This window comes from Emydura macquarii, unplaced genomic scaffold, assembly GCF_026122565.2.
Source record: "Emydura macquarii macquarii isolate MOO-44397 ecotype Brisbane River unplaced genomic scaffold, CSIRO-AGI_Emac_v2 contig_3692, whole genome shotgun sequence".
NCBI lineage: Eukaryota > Metazoa > Chordata > Testudines > Chelidae > Emydura > Emydura macquarii.
Genome location: NW_027133829.1, coordinates 1,650,902 through 1,670,099, shown reverse-complemented (window position 1 = coordinate 1,670,099; position 19,198 = coordinate 1,650,902). Strand labels below are relative to the sequence as shown.

Sequence of the window (19,198 nt, the reverse complement as noted above, 5' to 3'; positions counted from 1 at the left end):
CCATCATGGTGAATATGATAGGATTTTCTATAATACCCATCAGTTTAGTATCTAAGAGCCAGGTGTTTAAAGGTAGGAAATCAATGGGCGTTCAATGCATAGATTTACATAACTATGTTGCAAGTTGACTTCAGGAAGTTTCCCATTCTTTTCCTTTCCTTGACACAGGTGGCTGTCCTGAGGATATACAGCTATAGGTTTGGTTTTTAAGAGACTGTTTCTTGGTTTACTTCCTGCTTCCTAGAGCAGAGCGATTATCTTCATTCTGGTTATTGTGGGAAAGCTTTCTTAGAAAGGAGACATTAAAGATAGAGATTGAACTAATCAGGCTTCTGAATGTTCTGGTGACCTGGTAGGTCACAGATATAGCTAGGTTCCAACCTATTTATGAAAGATTTAGAGATCAGAACCAATACCCTCATTAACAAGCTAGGATGGATAAGAATCTCCTGAGAAATCAGATGGAAACTGAACATTTACATTAATTTACATTAGGCATCAGTGATAGACAGTAAGGAATCCACTATTTACACATTTCTTATTGCTGTTATTATTTGCCTGTGGAGGTAATGCAACCAGTTGGTATGAAAATCGAGTGGGAGCTACATGAATACTTGCAGTGTTACCAGCAAACCAGAAAGCTCATTAAACTGAAAAAAGAAAAAACTACAACAAAAAACCAACACCACACACATCTAAAGCCCACATTTCCCATTGACCCACAGAGGAATCACATTTTCAGTTGCTTTAATATCAAGCCCTTTGACAGCAATTCATCCACCCTCACTGGTTCTTCTCTTTCCACTTATTATGAGATGAAAAGAAGAGTAATCACCAGACAGTGATACAAAATCAGGTCCTGTTTACATCAAATCCATACTCCAGGCTGAAATGCAAAAGCCTCAACATCATAATTTACAACCCAATCCTGCACGTCATTATGCACATGGAGTAACTATACCCGAGTACATAGTCTCACTGAAGTGAGTGGAACTCCTCATGAATAGACAGTACTCATGTGTGTAAAAGTTTGCAGGATCAGATCTTTAACCTATTGCTATATAAACTAATTCCTTCCTGTTACTGATTTTTGATTAATTTTTTATTAGTAATTAAAGATTAAAAGATTACTAATTAAAGATTAAAAAGTATCCCAAAGAATGTCTCCAACTCAATCTCCTTTCCTTCCATCTTTCTAACACACACACACACACACACACACACACACACACACACACACACGCAAGGTCAGGATAAAATGTCCCATAACATAATCGATCTTAAGTGGAGTTTAATGCATATTCAGACAAAACAATATGTAATTAACTCCGCATCTGGAACACAGGACTATGTTATACCCTAGCATGGCTAATGGCTTTTATTATGCAACAGTGAAAGAATGCTTCTTTAAAATAGTGACATTAAAGTGGTGCTGCTAAAGACCTTTCATCCCTTTCAACATGTCCATCGTTCTCTTCTTAACTCTGGCTTTCAGTCAGCTGCTGAGTTACTAAGATTCCATGCATATCATCATGCAGGCCGAGCTCACCTCCTTGGGGATAAGCGACACCATTTCTAGCTCTTCACTTCTTTATCAGCTCTTAACTTGAGCCATAAATAGAACTAGCCATCCAGACCAAGCAGCTATGGGAGAAGAGAGATGTACTGTTATGGTTCTAAACCGGTATGAAGTAACAGCTGGCTGCATCTCTGGACTAAAAAAGCAAAGCACTCAGCAGAGGTTATGCTTATCGCCACTGTCAGGAAGTTTTAATAGTGGATTTATATGAAGAAAGAGTCACAGCCATATCCTGAAAACTAGGGTTCTGGGAATATACATCTACAAGAGTGGGGAGCAGAGAGGGCACGGGCAGGTTGGTAGGGAATATATTGATCTGAATATATACTGAGAATACTCACGGTGGAGAGCATGTGTTTTTTCCATGAGAGACTGCACTGAAACATTGAATTTTATTCATGACCCAGGAAAAACAGAAATTCACAATTCTCTTGATAAATTCAGCTCCGAAATCAGCACTGCCCATAAAATAGCACATTCAAAGCCTAGTGGGATTCTTCCTTTTTATACTTGTCCCTACAGCATAACTAATATCACCCTCTTGCATGACAATCTACAAAATGAGCATGCCAGTGCAAACCAAGCCATACACTAATACTGTCACCCTTTCTGATAGAAGTAGTTAGCACAGTTCAGGGCATTACAGGTTGCTTCCGTTAGGAGGAGAAAGTGATGATGCTGTCAAGTGTTTCTCTGATGCAACCTTGCTTATTTACAATGAATGTACAAAGTCCTATTTTCTTGAAAACAGGAGAATCCAACAAGAGATAGCGTCTTTGCTCACCGTTCCAAGCACTTTCAATCAGCACTAGCTCAAAAGCTCTCAGCTTTCCTCAGGGCCACATTCCCAATGCTTGTTCTGACTGTCTTATGCTTCCTTCTGGGTCTGTGGTCTTCTCTTTTTCTCACTCCCTCCCCCCCCCATCCCCCACTCAAACAACAATCAGAGAAGCCCCTCGGCCCATGTGGTTCAAGTACCTGAGTGGCTTCACGTGCGCCTTTTTGAGTAGTGACATGTGCCTATGATTTAGTTGAAGACCCCGATTGTTTCAGCTACCTGGTTTTAAAGAGAGTTTAGTAGCTTCTTACATCCATCTTAAATGAAGGTTACACTCAACATCCTCCATTTCAATGATATTTAACCCAACCCATAACAATACCATCGCCTGTAATACTCTGAACACTATGGCATAGCACATATAGTCAACAGAAGACAAATGGCTAAGGACCAGAATGGAAACCAAGCAGACAGCAAAATTACACATGATGACTTAGCCCCATTGATTCCTCAGCCACCGTTTTAACTCTCTAACTCTACTAGTGGGATTGTTCTGTGCAGAGAAGCGGAATCCTTATATATCTCTACTATGCCAGCACATAAACGTTGATGTTTCTGATGGGCAGGACAAAAGTCTGCATATTCATATGGGACTCATTGTCTCATTCATACAGGTCTCTCATATGGGTCTGGAGTCTAAGCCATTAGGTTGAGTGGAATAAGACAACTAAATTGCCTGTAGCTGATGAGTCTTGTCCCCATCACAAGGAGTTGCTTATGGAGCTAACTGTGTACTCTATGGATGAAGGGTGCCAAATTCAAGCTCCTGGAAAGAAGAATTCATGCCAGAATAAAAACCAAAACTAAATTAAAGGGAAAACAAGCCTGAAACTTCCTTGAACAGCTGCATCCCATTTGAATGGACCATATGGTCATAAACATACGGTATAAAAAGCTAGCTATCAGAGAAGGTACCCTCAGTTAAACATGACGGGTTGACAATGAACCAGCTGTGCATCTCTATAGGAAGTGAGCTAGTGATTTCAGCCTAGTTCTTGGAAGACTAGAAACCCCATCAATAAAAAAAAAAAAAAAAAAAAGAAAAAAAAAAGAAAATGCACGCACCCTTGTCAACAGTCTCAACCAGGAGACCCAGGTTTGAATGGGCAATGGAGAGTGAAGTCCTCTCTCAGACTTAGCCCTGGTCTACCCTTGCTTGGTGATTCAGCCACAGTCAACGGGAATTATGCAAGCTACGCAGTAGCTTGTGTAACTCCTGTCAACTGTTGTGTTTCCCTTCCACACAGCATCTTCATTGCACCGAAGGGAACCGCGTTCCCGTTGACGCAGCGCTACACCACTTGACCAGACAGTTTACCAGCGTCGAATTCTGGATCGATTGAGCAGGTCTTCACTGACCACTCAGTCGATCCAGATAGGTCCATCTGTCAGTATAGACATACCCTCCAGACCAGACTCGTGGCCCATTAGCTGCGCAGTATCATGAAGCTGTACACTGCCACCTTGCCCTATGGGTAAACAAAGGGTTCTGTCTAGAGGGCTCTCTGTCTGTCTCCTTTCACAAGCCTGAAATTTACAGAACACAAGAATGATAAAAGCACAGCTTCACATCTAACACAGGCACGAGTTTCTTCAGCCTTGCTCTTTGCCGGGTGACATTGGTTAAGGCAGTGCAGATCATATTACAGAAGATTAAACTGTCAGCAGCTCAGGAATATCTTCATAAACAACAGCCACGGTCAGGCCAGTTACCACCTAAATTATAAAAATCTGAATTCTATTAACAGTACAACCAAACAGTACAGCCAGCATATACTAGACGTATAAAGAACTAACAAAAGAAGAATGTAGATCCAAAGGAGGTGCCAGTGTGGTTCAATACATTAAGAACAGGGAGCAATTCCTGAGTTCTGCTCCTGGCTCTGACTCGATAGGGGGTCTTTGGCAAATCATTTTGGAGCAGATCATGAAGGCCCGACTCCTGCTGAGGAGCTGCTATCCACATGAATACCCAACTGACTAGCCCTGCGAGGAATTACTCACAAAGTAGAGTACAGGCTTCACAGTCTGTCCCTGATACATCTTCTGTTTCAGTTTCTCCATCTGTAAAGTGAGGATACATTTGCCTACATGGAAGTCATTCTGAGGACCAATCAACTACTGTTGCACAGTGATTTGAAAATGTAAAGCACACTATATAAAAAGCTAAGTATTGTACTGAAAAAACCCAGTAACAAACACAGAACAACATATACTTATATGTTGCCCTAACCGCCCTGTTTACAGTCATGGTCTGGAATTTAGTACCTGTCTCCATGCCTCCCACCAAATCCACTTTGAAACAATACACAGAAGATGTTCATCTACAGAAGCGATTCAGGTAACTTTCTGCTGAGCTATATTACTGTATGTCTCAATCTCATGTGAAAATCACGTACAACTCCAGCATGGCACAGAAGAGACAGAATAATAGATTTCAATCAATAACTCTCTTGGCAGGACATCAGCACTGGGACCTGATCTAGATTTTCGCATGAGGGAAGTTCCATCTCCTCAGCCTTTTCCTCAGCCCAACATACTGAAAGGAATATATAGGAGAGAGCTTAACTTCATAGGCCTTGTAGGCTTGAGCCTAAATATGATCAGTAATAATAAATAGTACGGAATCATGGATGGAAAATAGTTATAATATCACATACAGTCTCCTGCAAGTCTCCTGGTAGAAGATACAAGATATTACATGGATACTGAACTTGACTTTAGCTAATATAGCAGGTCCCTTCACAAAGAATCCCAAAGCAACATAATATTCATGCATATACATAATACCATACCCAAATACATACCTCAGCCCCAGACCTACATTAACCATTTTAGAGCAAATATGACTTTTTAGAATTCAGAGGGGGACTAAAAATGAGGCTTATACTGGAAACTTAGATGTAAGCTTAAACTATGGAGTGAGTGTGTTGCTTTATAATACGTATAGGTATATTTATACACAGAGAATATGTCCCCTTCAGGTTCCCCTTGGCAATACTTTAGAGACACAAAGGAACTGAGAACCTCTAGCTTTCCCCAGTTGGGGATTCCCTCAGCATTTGGAAATCCTCTCCAGGCACAGGTGGCACAGCCAGATTCAACATCATGCCCCAGCTGCCCTGGCAGAGAAAGTATACCTGGAGGCTGCTCTACTCTGTGCTTTATAGTGATACTGAAATGGTCCCAGATTCAGGGAGCCACACCCAGCTCGCTCGTGGTCCCCACCCAATGGAAAAAGAGCTAGATTTTCTACCTATTTTTGCATTTGAAAAATGAAGTGAAGAACAACAATATCCCATAAAAGCTGCAGGAAGCAACAATGTATTAATAGGCATTACCCCTTATAATCTTGCCTCTGTTCATTATCTGGGTACCCCCAATCCAGCAAGCTATTGGCGTGCCTTCTAGATGATGATCTGCTTTAGAATACTACAATGGATGACTGCACAAACCTGTCATAAATTGCCTAATGAGTGTAGGACATTGCTGACCATTGACAGCATGACTCAACCCTATCCTAGGTATTCCCAGACAAACTACGGGATGGAAGGGACAGTTCATGGTGGAATCTATGAAAAAGAACAGAAGGAAGCAATTCAGGCAAAGCTGTTCACTGTGAGAAAATCAATTTTCATCCATGAACAGCTAACACAGAAAGTTTTAGTTACACTTCTGTTGCAAAGACTTGCTCACAGCTCTCCACAAATGTCCCCCCGTCTTCCCATCACCTTGCTGAATGACAATTTAAAAGGCAACAATTAATTGAAAGGAAGACATCTAATGATGCGGTGACAGTCTCCTTTCATCCTCATAATTTATGCAAGAGCTGAGAAGAAAAAAGAGAATGTTCTATTTTTATTCTCCTTTTGAAAACTGTTTGGCTATGATGTTTCCAAACAAGCCCTGGAAGTGATAATTTATTCTGATATGTAGCTGTGTGTATGAGCATGCACATATATATGGATACAGATTATCTATGGCCTGATTTTCAGAACTGGCCTCAGATTTTGCACACATTTATCAACATGCAAATAATTTCAGTTGCTTTTTTTGGTGTGCAACAGATAGATGTCTCCGTGCTGCAAGAGCCACCTGCATTTAAATATCTGATTACTTCTTGCAATGTGTTACAGCATTATAAAATACACCTGCAATTAATTAGCACCTTCAAAATAGCCCCTACAAGTATCTGCAAGTGCAAAAATGCAGGCTGAAAAACAGAGGCAGGCACTTCTGAAAAGTCAGGACTACTATTTGCTCACAGCTAACAGAATTCTCCTTTGGGGAGTTGAGTTGGGCTATTAATGTTTTAAGAGTTACAGACTTGATCTCCAGTGATGACTGGAATGCCTATACATATGCACTCAGTTCATTACGGAAGCATCAAGTCCAGTGAAAACAATGGGAGCCTTTCCACTGGATTTCGGTAGGCTTTGGTTTAGGTACAAAATGATTTTTAGCCTCTCGCCTGTCACCGCTCAGCACACTTGTGAATTCAGAGATGCTCCAGTCCCTCAATGCAGGGTTGCAGTTCTGCATTATAGGCAAGTTTCTCAACATGTCGAAGTCACATGACTTGCTCAAGATCACATAGCCTTGACATAAGCAAGACCAACTCAGAACTCCTCAGCTCCCAGCCCCTTGTTCTGACAACTAGACAATGCTTCCTCCTTTCAAAAGGTAATTGCTGCAACAACATCCTGCACTCTTAAGAAGCCTCCTTTGAGTATTCAGGCTGATCTGTAGCCTACATGGGGCTCCCTTAAAATAGCAAAACCATTTTCTGGGTTTACTTTGCTATAACTTGAGAACAGAACCTTTCAAATGAGAAAGCCCTCAAATAGTTTTCTAGCACAGGAAGCCAGTTCCATTTTAGTAAATGGAGTTTACTTACTTGTAACTGAAGGGTCTTCAAGATGTACCACATCTGGGTATGCAGGCACACTATGCACCCGAGTTTGGATTTTTTTTTGCCCCCTCCCCCCCGTCAGTATCCGTTGGTCTGCACACGCTTAGTTGATCTCCTCATGCTCTGGACCAAAGGTATAAAGGGGAGTGCAGACTGATGCTTCTTCATATCCTTTTCTTTCTACAAATATGATCATGACCTGCAGTAGAGCGGATGGAGGTCGGATAGTGGGATACAGATAGGGACCATGCATCTTGAAGATGGTATTGCTGTCTGCATGACTGCTGTCCCCACAGCTGTATCTGTAGTATAAGTCAGGACCCATGAGTAATACCTTATAAAAGCATGTATGGAGCTCCAGGTCACTACCTTACATATATCTAGGAAAGGTACATCTCATAGAGATGACGCAGAAGTTGCTTGAGCTCTGGTGGAGTGGGATCTCACCCCCTCCATGGGGGAAAACATGAGCTAGTTGGTAATAAAGGATGATGAAGCCGAAGATCCACTTAGAGAGTCTGCATAGATAGAGCTTGACCCCTTCCATTGCTCCACTATGGTGATAAGAAGTTTTGGTGTTTTTCTAATTATGTTTGTTCTCTCTAGATAAAAAGCCAGTGCCTGGTGGCCATCAGAGCCATAAGGTTTGAGCCATAGATGGTGAGATTCATGTAAATGTCAAAAATTACTCTGCTCCCATGTGAAATTCATCCCTAAAGAGAACTTCTCTGCATGAAAGATTGTATTTGGCAGATTTGCTGTGGGTGCTCCCAACTCACTCACCCTCCTGGCTGATGTGATAGTGACTAGGAAGGCAGCTTTCATCAAGATATGATACACAGAACAGGTGGTTAAAGGTTTGAAGGCAGGTTTGGTGAGAAACAAAAGGATGAGGTTAAGGTCCTGTTGTAGTGTTCATTTCACCACTGGTCAAAGAGTTCTAATTAGTCCCTTTAGGCACCTGGTCATCCTAGGATGACTAAAGATGGTATGGTCCTCAACTGGAGGATGAAAGACGCTGATTGCTGCAGATGGACCCATAAGGAAATTTATAGATAGGACCAACACATTAACACTAAGTAGGTATTCTAGAATAACAAGAATCCCAGCAGATTCTGGGGATAAGTGGAACTGTCATGCCCAAAAGGAGAAACACTTCTATTTGGCCAAGTAGCATCTGCTAGTAAAATCTTTACTGCTTTGGTTGAGAATGAATTGAACCACCACTAAACATGACCGCTCTACATGATGTCCATCCAAATACCAGGCCTTGCATGGCAGAGATCCTGATTTGGGGTGCCTGATCGTATTATTGTGTTGCATTAGCAGATCCAGGAACAGTCAGATGTCAATAAGGCAATGGAATCAATGGCAGTCAATAAAGCATGGCATCAATATCGGCATGCAGTACTCACACCTACCATCAAAAAGAACCCCTTGGATGGTGGATGGGATTGGGCAGTAGTTGTAAAGATAGAAGAAGAAGATGCATATCTGGATCTTTGAATCCGTTGGTTTTCTGCAGGGAGTTCATAAGGTAACAGATGATAGAATGTCTGAGGGGGAGGTCTGGATCTATTGGTTGCTTATGATGTTTCCTCTTTGGGGTTGGGGTATAAATGCCCAGGGAGCAGACGGTTGTCCTAAAGTCTAAGACAGTTTAATTTCTTTAGTGAAAAGTCTCTTCACTCAGATAGTATTCTGGACCTTCCTGGGAATCCTGAATATTGCAGCTATGATTCCTGCCTCATACTTATAGCTGTGGTACTCGCTCTAGAGGTAGTGCTATCTGCATCTACTGCCACTTGGAGTAATGTCTTGGCCACCGGCCTGCCTTCCTCAAGGAAGGCTTGGAATTGGGCCCTGTCTTCTTGAGGAGATGTCTCTCTAAGATTTCCTGAATTATTCTAAATTTTATATTGTTCACAGCTCCTGATAGTTGGCAACCCTAGATAGTCAATAAAAATATCTTCCTTCCCAAAAGATCAGGGCGTTTAGCACCCTTCTCAGCTGGGATAGTCTTAGAGTGCTGTGTCCTGGACCATTCTTTAGCTGCTTGCACCACTAAGAAGTTAGACACTGGATGAATGAATAAAAACTCTGTACCTTTAGCTAACAGAAGACACAAGCATTTCCCACAAAGATCTGGCAGGTTCCAAAATGACTTAGTTGACTTGAAGGGCCACCCTAGAAGGGCCAGAAGGCTGGAGGATGTCAAATATACCATGTTTGCGTCCTGGTCCTTCGAGAGATATCTGGAGCTTGGTTGCTATCCTCTGTAACAGTTCCTGATACTGCTCATGGTCATCAGGTGGGGAAGGAAATGATGGCGCTACCATCTCATCCTGTGGAAGAGAATGATAAACTGGAAGAACTGCTCGATCCAGCTCAACTTCGTCCTCTGCAAACTTTGACGGAGCCAGTTAATATCGGCTGGCAGAGGAGGGTCAGTATGATTCTTGCACATATCCAGGATGTCTGCTATATGGAGCCCATGGAGCCCAGTAAGAGGATTAGCCAGTGGGGGTGGGCTCCATAGCACAGGATACCAATTGTCTGCAGGTAGCCATATTCCAAAGGAGGTGGAAGGTTCCAATATCACCTGTGGATTCTATCCTGGCTTGTTTCCCTTGCAGGGGAAAGCTCCTGCTGTACCAGCAGTGCCAGTGGTACTGAAAGAAGGATGTTCCACGTTGTGGATACAGTAGGAGAGGATCCTCTTCTTCAGTTTGGAGATTGTAGGTAGAACAAAGCAAAAATATCCTCTGATGAGGTAAATGTTTTGGTCCTTCCTGGCATTTGGGGAGCCCCCGAGGAGGGGACCAGCAAATCCAGGGTGTCCAATGGTCTAGTATTCGAAGGATCCCATATGGACTACACCAGAATTGATGAATGGGCTTTTAGTATGGAGCTCACAGACAGGGCTGGTGGGTACTGTTTTTTTGGCTTGCGGGACAGCTGAAACCATCATTAGATGTTTCTTCCTTTGCTCCTTGCCTTCTTAAAAAGCAGGTTTATGAGGACCTAACTCCTTAGGACCCACACACGAAAACTCACCCGACTTGGACTGAGATGGGGAGGGATGCTTTTTCTTAGAGGCAGATCTGAATGAGAATCTGTCTATATTCATAATCCCTAGTCTCATGAGTGTTTTTTAGGCTTAAGAGTTTTAGTATGTACTCCAGAGCTCATGTTTAGAGGAGCACGGTTTGCAGTCTGAAGCCACTATATATGCACTCTCCCCTGCCTGGATCTGAATGGGGCCTCAGCCTGCTCCATGAGGTGCTTTATAGACAGAGTTCTCATCCCTCATGAGTTCAGGGAGGGAAGAAGTGGCAGATACTGCACTTGACAGCAATGTGAGCCTCACCAAGGCAATAAAGGCAGCACTGGTGTTCATTGCTGATGGAGAAAGAAAGGGGCGGGAGACAGTTCTTGAATCCTAGGACTCTTCGCACAGTCCCGCTCTGCAAAGGATAGCTCCCCTGGGTGGAGAGAACTAACTATATTAACATAAACCACTACAAACAGTAAATCTAAACTACTGAAAATACTAAAGCTTATTACAAGTTGTATTTACAGGTATTAAAATAGAAGAAGATTGAAGTGGACACAGAGGATTCCAACTCAGGTCATGTGGCGGCATGAAGGAACTGAAGAGGCATTAGTTCACATTACCCTTTATACTCTCAGTCCAGAGCACGAGGAGATCAACTGTGCACATCAGATCAACAGACACTGCTTCCTAAAAATTTCTTAACTCAGGTGCATGATGCATACACAGAGACCATCACTTGAAGAACCATGATCTACAACACTATCAAATGCACACAAGAGTCTTACATAGAACCCATGTTTTGTGTCATGTCAAAGGAGGCAATACATTCTCCACAAATTTCCAAAAACATGCCTATTTTTCCCCTTGCTATTTATAATAATGAGACCTTAGAAGATGGCCACTTCTGTTTCCCGACCATTTTCTCTTCCATTGTGTCATGTAGTACAACATAAACATGCCCAATCCCATAGGGACACTGTCAACCTAAATCCAGTCACTTGTTTAAAATGATTTAGAAATAGTTACAGGTGCCCCTAACTCCTTTTAATGTTCTCTTATTCCCCACACAAACAGGAGAACTTTGCTAAGATCCCAATCTATGCTGGTTCTGATCAGAGCCTGACCGACCATACAGAAAGAAATATGACTACCTACAAAGGGCTGTACAAAGTTTCAACTTTCAGTTACAGTAATCTTAGGTATTACTTGCAATGATAGCAAGTAATAGAAACATTCAGAGCCAAGTGTTATTTTGAGTTCATGGCCCTGTAATGGTAATCACTGGATTCAATAGTAGAAAGAGCAGAGTATCCGGTTGTTAGTGTCATCTGTTTTTTAAAAACATTTGCTTAGAGAATTTCATCTTTTTGGTGCCATGCAGCCGGATGCTCTTACACCTATGACTCAGCCAACTCTCCAGTCATCCTCCATCTTCCCCACCCACAAGTTCTGAAACTCTATAGTTTGAGAAATACAGATGTCTGATTGCCCACAGCTGTGGGCAGAGATGGAGTCAATGACAATATCCAAGTTTAAACCCTCACAATCATCTCAAGACAAACTGGTTTGAGCCATTCACATGTATCAATTCATTTACTCCAAATAAGTGTGAATATGATACCTTTGCAGGTGAAGCATTTGATGTGAAAGTGTCTGGCCTGGACACGAAGCACTTCGCCTTTACACGGCTCCCCACATTTATGGCAGTGGATGACAGGCTTCTCAGTGGAGTGCTGAGGTTCTTGGGAATGGGCCACTGTAAAAACAAAATACATCACTGTAAGAAAAGGAATATAGGGTTTTCTTCCCTCCATAGATCTGTGCTCTCAGTCACCAGTGAGTGGTATACAATCTCTCCACTGTACACCCATCAAACAAATGAACATGTTAACAGGGATTCCGTGCACCTGTACCCTTTCCATAAAATGGTGCTTTACGTGATGCACAATATCAACTGCCTTATTGGACTCAGACAGGCAGGGAAATATAAAAAGAGGAAATCCTTTAATGATTTCAGTCACCGATTCCACAAGTACTGCCTACCATTCCAGGGTGTACATAAGACACACAACAGGCAAGCAGGGCAGAACAAACTGGGCAAGCATAACCTGAGAGGGAATCCCAACCACAGCATAATAAAAAGAAATAGGAGTCCTCTCAATGTAAATTTGGGAAGTCAAATTAACCCAGCAACTTGGGTTTATGTACTACTAACTGAATTAGAATCCCATCTGTTGTGAGGAGTTAGAGTCCTAGGGAGGGATGCATGCACAGAAAAACGGAGTCTGACTACTACAGCATACAAGAGCGCAAGTGCAGAAACAGTGTGTCTGAAGTTAGCTTCTTTTGTTTGTCTAACTGGCTTGTTCTTACTCCTATTGACTTCAACAGGATATGGCTCTTGTGTGTAGAGGAACAAGCCAGACATAGGAAAGGCTATAGAGCAGTGATAATCAGACCTCAATGGTTCAAGAGCCAAATTAGCGATCAGCATTACCCAATTAAGTCATAGTAATGTAAATTCATTGTTTCATTTACAATACTGTGTGTGTGTGTGTGTGTGTGTATATCTCACCGGAAAGTTAATAACTTAGTGCAAGTTGATAACTTAATTGGTTAATAACATAGTAAAAGTATCTTACTTAGTATCTTACTTAGTAACTTAGATTGCTTAATAATTAAATTAGTGTTTTAATATCATGTGCTACAAAGAGCTGCAGAAGACACATTAAAGAGCCACTTGCAGCTCGTGAGCCTCAGTCTGAGTATCACTGCTAGAGAGGACAGAAGTGGGAAAACCATCCTCAATTTAAGCTCAGAAAGCAGCCACAAGGGAACTTGGAGCACCAACAAGCAACACACACACACGCTTCAGCAATACTTGCCAAGAGTAGACTCACAACATGGCTGGGGAAGAGCAGTGAGAAGGGGAAGAGCACGCTGGGTATTGGCATGTAAAATGATCACAAAGACATTCCACTTTGCCCTAAATTCTTAACTCCAGTAATTGCCACAGTGAGTAGCTTCTGAACAGGAGCAAAGGAAAGATCTCGGTCAGCTTTGTAGCCACACTTTACTGCGATAATAAAACCATTTATTGCTCCGTGTTTTATTTCCATACAGCAGTGTTTAACTTTCACTTAAGAGCTGCCTAGGACCTAATAAACCCCTCAGTGACTGCAACAGAAAAGCATGGGACAAGTCAAGGCAGAATTTGGCTCTCCTTGTATTGTCTGAGGTAGTTAGTGGTATCCAGAACAATCCCAATCTAACTGATGTCTCTTCCTGTGATTTTTGTTTTTACTAGCAGAAAGTTTTGCTCCTCGGTATACTATTTTCAAAATAATGACGTTGCTCACCAATGTATTTTTAGGATAACACATACACACTCTGTGTTTCCACCTTTCCCTTGAATCTTCGTACTACCTTCTGCTAGCATTTGTATAAAGTTCTGTCTGCCTGTGTATTTATGCCATACTCATCCTCCCGGTATCCCCTTGCTCTCAAACCTCTCCACCCTTTTCCACAGCTCTGCTCTCAACTCCTCTTACTCACTCACCCTACACTTTGCCAAGCACTCCTTCTGGCCACTCACTCTCAGACTTTCTCCCAGTCTTAACTTTACAAACTTCCTTCACACCAGGGCTTACAGTTAAAACAGCCTCCCACCTAGTACTTGCCATGTGAGTTCCCCCTCCTCCTTAAGGAATCTTCTGGAAATCTACCTACCACTTCATCAAGTCCTTTCACTATAAAGCCACACTCTTTTATTCTGTTTTGTATGTGCTCATGTCTTTAGAGCATAAATTCTTTGGGGAAGAAACTTTGCTATTTTGTAGTTTATTTATTGTACACATTAGATGGGCAACAAATAGTGAACAGAAAGAATGACCGTACTAAACCTAAAGGAAACAAGTATTTCAGGCAACAATTTTTATCTTCAAATTCAGCCAAACTTATAACTCGGCAGCTGTCATTTGGTTAGCACAGTTTTTCTATTTAAAAAGATTTCAAGAAAGCTTAGCTGCCTGCATTCCTTGACTGGAATGTGAAGCTTTATATACACCTCTTCCTCTACGGTACATATTATCTCATCTATATCCCTAGAACTGAGATTCAATCCACATGAGTAAGCAGAACACAGAGGGGAATGCCAACTAATATTTTAATTAGCAGTTACTTCTAAATAAAAACCCATAAGTACATTGCCTTGAGTGAACCTTTCCTAATCTGTAATGCAATATTATTTCTGGAGCGGAAGAGCAGGGTTATTATTCTTCCAAGCAAGACTATTAAATAAACTTGTACCTAAGTTAATACATTAAGTAGTACAAAAGAAGAATAAATAAATCCAAACCTATTAGAAACTGCTGCCTTGTGTTAGTTTAAAATACTATGAGCAAAACTTGCCTCTCAGATCTGTATGGTGAGAAATAGGCCTGACCATGGGCCCACTGAAGATAATAGCAAAGCTCTCATTCATTTTAATGGTGCAAGGTCAACCCTCACCCCTCCACTTCCCGGCAATATTCTGCTCTAACTCCTTAATAAATTCCCGTGTAAGCAAAGAAAAAAAAAAAACATTTCAAGCCCCACCTGCATCAGCAGAGAGAGCTGTACTCCAGAAAGGATTTACCCTCCGGATTTTTGCACTGGCAGGGATGGTGCCAGAGAGTTACTCTAAACCATGGCTAAGGTACCGCAGAAGTCCTGCTAATTTAGTCACCAAGAGAGGCAGGATGGCCCAGTGGTTAGGATACCAGCTTAAGACTTGAGATCTGGGTCCGATTTCATGCATGACCTCAGGTAAGTCACTTGGCTTTTCTGTGCCTCAATCCTCCTGCTGTAAAATGGAGAGAACATCACTGCCCTTCCTCACAGGGATATTGTAAAGAAAAATGCATTAAAGATTGTAAGGCATACAGACACTAAGGTAATGGAGGCCATTTAGATACCTAAAAGTCAGTCAACATGGTCATACCCCTTCCCCACTTACTTTTGGGGCTGGTTTTCACTAGAAAATGAGGTGGTGTTAGAACATTACCTTAAAGCGTCAGCCCAGACAGACTCCTCAAGGCTAAGTTCTAACACAACCATATATTTTCCAGTAAAGCAGCCTTCTGAGTGGTGCTGACCAGCTCAGGACAAACTTTTCAGCACCAGGAAGTCTTGCCCTGGGCTATGCTGGCAAATGCCAGAATCACATAGGCCTGAATCAAATCCCTTGTTTTAAAAGACCTTTGCAAATCTCTTTTGCAAGGTAGAAGAAAACCATGTTATCATGAAGGCAATTAAAAGTTTCTTGCCATTTCCCACTAACCAAGGGCAAATCCATATCACCTGCTTTAGAATAATATGCAAAGTCATATTTGAGACGTTTACAGCTTTTTTAAATATAATATAGCTCTAAAACATTTTTAACCAAATTAAAAAGAAACAGATATAAATCGTATATAAATAGAAGGATTTCAGGAGATGAGAGAGTCATAACAGAGCTTATCATATGCATAGCATGTACATTACTTCAATTGGATTCTAGTCACAAACTGGCGTTCCTAGATGCTACTACAATACAAACAAACAACAACAAAGTGTATACATGCCACAGACCTAACGTGAAATCAATGAAATTCAAGTACTCATTGACTCTACACACAAAGTTGCACCAGTTTAACTAAAAGTGTGATTTCATACTGATTTAGCTAAGCCAGTGTAAATTTGTCTGTTGAAACTTTTGTATCAGTTGAAATCTGACGTACCCATTTAGCTCATATCAGTACATTTACAGGAGCAGGCAAAACTGATACACCCAGTGTTAAATCAATATGTCACATGGGTTTAAAAAAATCACACAGGGGTTTACACCAGTTTAAACTCACCTGATTTTGTAAAACTAGATTTAGTTGAACAAGTGCTACTTTTGTATGTAGAAAAGCGCTAAGAGATGCTAGTAATAGACAGTGAACAGAAATATGAGGATTTCTTTGAATATTTATCTAAATTTTTCTTTTTTTCAAGCTTAACTGAAAAGCCTACTATACATATTGAAGCCTAAGCTGTTACAGTCCTTCCAGCTTTTCATGGATTGACTTGAGAGCAAAACAACAGATCATTAAAACAAATTTTCAGTGATGTTTCTTGTTATTTTATAGGGCAGTTACAATGTTGGAAGTTAACTTGTGTACTGGAAACAGCCTCGTGGCCACTTCCTTTATAAAGAACCAAATTTACAACCAAAGTTATGTGCAGAAGAACTGTCCAAGACCAGGTTACCTAAGTCATTGTCCCTTACTGCAGGATTCCACTAAGTCAACAAGCCAGATAAGTAAAAGGTCTGTGAAATAGCTCATTTAGTCCTTTGAGTGTCCATGCCAGAACATTACACAAGAGTCCTGCCTTACCTGGACAATTTTTTCCTACTCACAAAGTCATTTACACTATATTTAAGTAGAGAAACACACATCAGATCCCACAGTTATTTGAGGAGACAAGAACCCTCTAGTGCTGCAGGCACTTGGTGTTTTTTAGTCCTGCTTTATTTTCCAGCCACCTGCTATTCTTTATGGAAACCTCATCTTAATCATGATCTGCTAATATACATTTTATATCGGTGCTACACTGGTATAAATCTGGAGTAATTCCACTGACCTAGATTTGCAGCAGAGTAACTGAGATCAGAATCCAGCCCTTGGTTAGCTAATATTAAAGTTTGCTCTATGAGAGAGACCTAATTTTAAAAAGAGGCAATGCTCATCTCCCAACACACTGTTTCAAAGACAGAGACCGATAACCCAACTTCCACTTGACCAAACTAAAGCATGTTCCTACAAAATAAAGGGACACATTTGCTCTGGGAGTTTTAAATCTGTTATGTCATTGCTGCCTTCTGAAAAGCAGTTCACTGGACAAAAGGGCTAATGTCAATTATGTGTATCATTGTCTCAGCCAAGGACAAAGCCGCTTTTTAGCCCACTCTTTCTCCAACTGGAAATTACAGCCATTACCTAAAGAGTAACATTTCCGAGATAAAAACCATCACCTTAAAAAGAGAAAAACAAACTGCAGCCAGTTTTCATGATATTTCTGTGCCTGAATCTTGATCCTAACACAAGACTGTTTTGGAAACCAAAGAACCGTGCTGATGAATGCTGACTCAACTGCAGGCTCTGCTGGCAGGGCTCCATACCTCTGCTGCAAGCCACAGAATAGCTTGGCTCTTTTACCACAAATCAGAGAGAAGCTTCTGGGAAATGTCTCACTATAAGGATGCTGCAAAGGCGAGGTCACAGCAAATACGCTGGGCCCAATCCTGCTCCCCAATGAAGTCGATGGCAAAACTCCCATTGAAGTCAAAGTACCTCTGTACTTTAGAAAGTATTGATTTTTGTCTGAGTCATTAGTACTTGGCCATTTTCCAGATTCAGACTCATTTGCACATTGGCAGACTCAGGCTGGCAGTCAGGAAATGGAGTCACACTCTTCCAGTCTGCAAGGCAGGAAGGATTGACTTAAATCATGGATTTAAGTCACTTAGAAGAAAGCCTCAATTTTAATCAACTTTTGTATTTGTACTTCAGTTATTTTCTAAAGAAAGGTGCAATCTCGTCAGTTGATATAAACATTACAACATGTTGATTTACAACTAAATAGAGCCTTCACACTAGATCTGGAATATTTGATACTAGTAGGGTACGCTATAACAACTATATACATTTATTTAAACAATTATATAGCTTAATATGTTCATATCCTATTAACTGTACATTTTTAGTATGTTAAAAATGATGAATGATATATGGCTTATTTACTAGATAATTAAATTTCTGCTCATGATTTGTGTCAAGCTGCATTAGCATGGTAACTGAAATTTAATTAAACACCCAAAATAGCATATAAATGAATTTTATTAAACAAAACAAGCCCTTAATACAGTACATGACCTATTGTGCCACATTTGTACAGCTTGACCTCAAAAGTTAGATGTTTTTCCTCTGATTGCTTCTTTGTGTAGAAAAGCAGCCTTTAACTCAAAGTTTTGATAGAGGCTCATGGATTCAGCATAATAAATTTATTTAAATGTTTTCAGAGATAATAAATTTAGGCCTTAATATATTTTGTATTAAATTCAGATTTAATTTGAAACTAGTTTATTTAAAAAACAAAAAAAACAAAAAGACAAAACAAAAAAAAAAAACCCACACAAATAAAATTTAAAAATTCAATTAAAAAAAAAAAAAACAAAATTTTTATCCATCCTGCTGCAAGGCTATTCACTTGCCCAATCTCCTATTTGGGTAAAGAATAGGAAACTGCGATTATCTACACCTACAAAGTCAGAGCACCAGTTCCTCAAATTTCCAAAAACCACTGTTTTGAATCCCAACAGGACTGACAACGCTTTGTCTTCCAAAGGAGATGAAGTGCGATTCATGCTCTCTCTTGCAGATGGGGCCTTAAATCAGAAGTCCTATCCATTCGGTGTGAAAGTTAATATCCCATGACACAGTTCAGGAGAACATACGTGTGTCATGGTGGCCTTGGTCAAAATGCCTCCTCTTCTCCCTCTCACTTCGCAAGCCACTTTTAAGTTTGCAGTTGGACAACTCTCACAGTGCTGAACCGGGTAAGAGTCCAACCCTGGTTGTGTAATAGAAAACTCCAGAGACATCTTAAAGCCTGACCCTACAAGGTCCGGAGTACTTGCAGCAGTGTGCTGAGAGCACTCTAGTTATTGGATTCTAGGGTATACTTTGCCGATGACACTCAGAACCTCCTGGGATTTTAAGAGTGGACGAATATATTCAATGCTCT

General features: G+C 41.0%; 1 protein-coding gene across 9 annotated transcripts in view; it reads right to left on the bottom strand.

The window, feature by feature from the left end:
* The window catches only part of ABLIM1 (actin binding LIM protein 1), a 185,719-nt gene that overhangs the window by 138,197 nt on the left and 28,324 nt on the right, over positions 1-19,198 (bottom strand). For all 9 annotated transcript variants that reach the window (XM_067536958.1, XM_067536948.1, XM_067536949.1 and 6 more), the window contains exon 2: positions 12,009-12,143. In XM_067536958.1, coding sequence (XP_067393059.1) covers positions 12,009-12,143 — 135 coding nt within the window. The remainder of the gene's footprint in view (positions 1-12,008; positions 12,144-19,198) is intronic.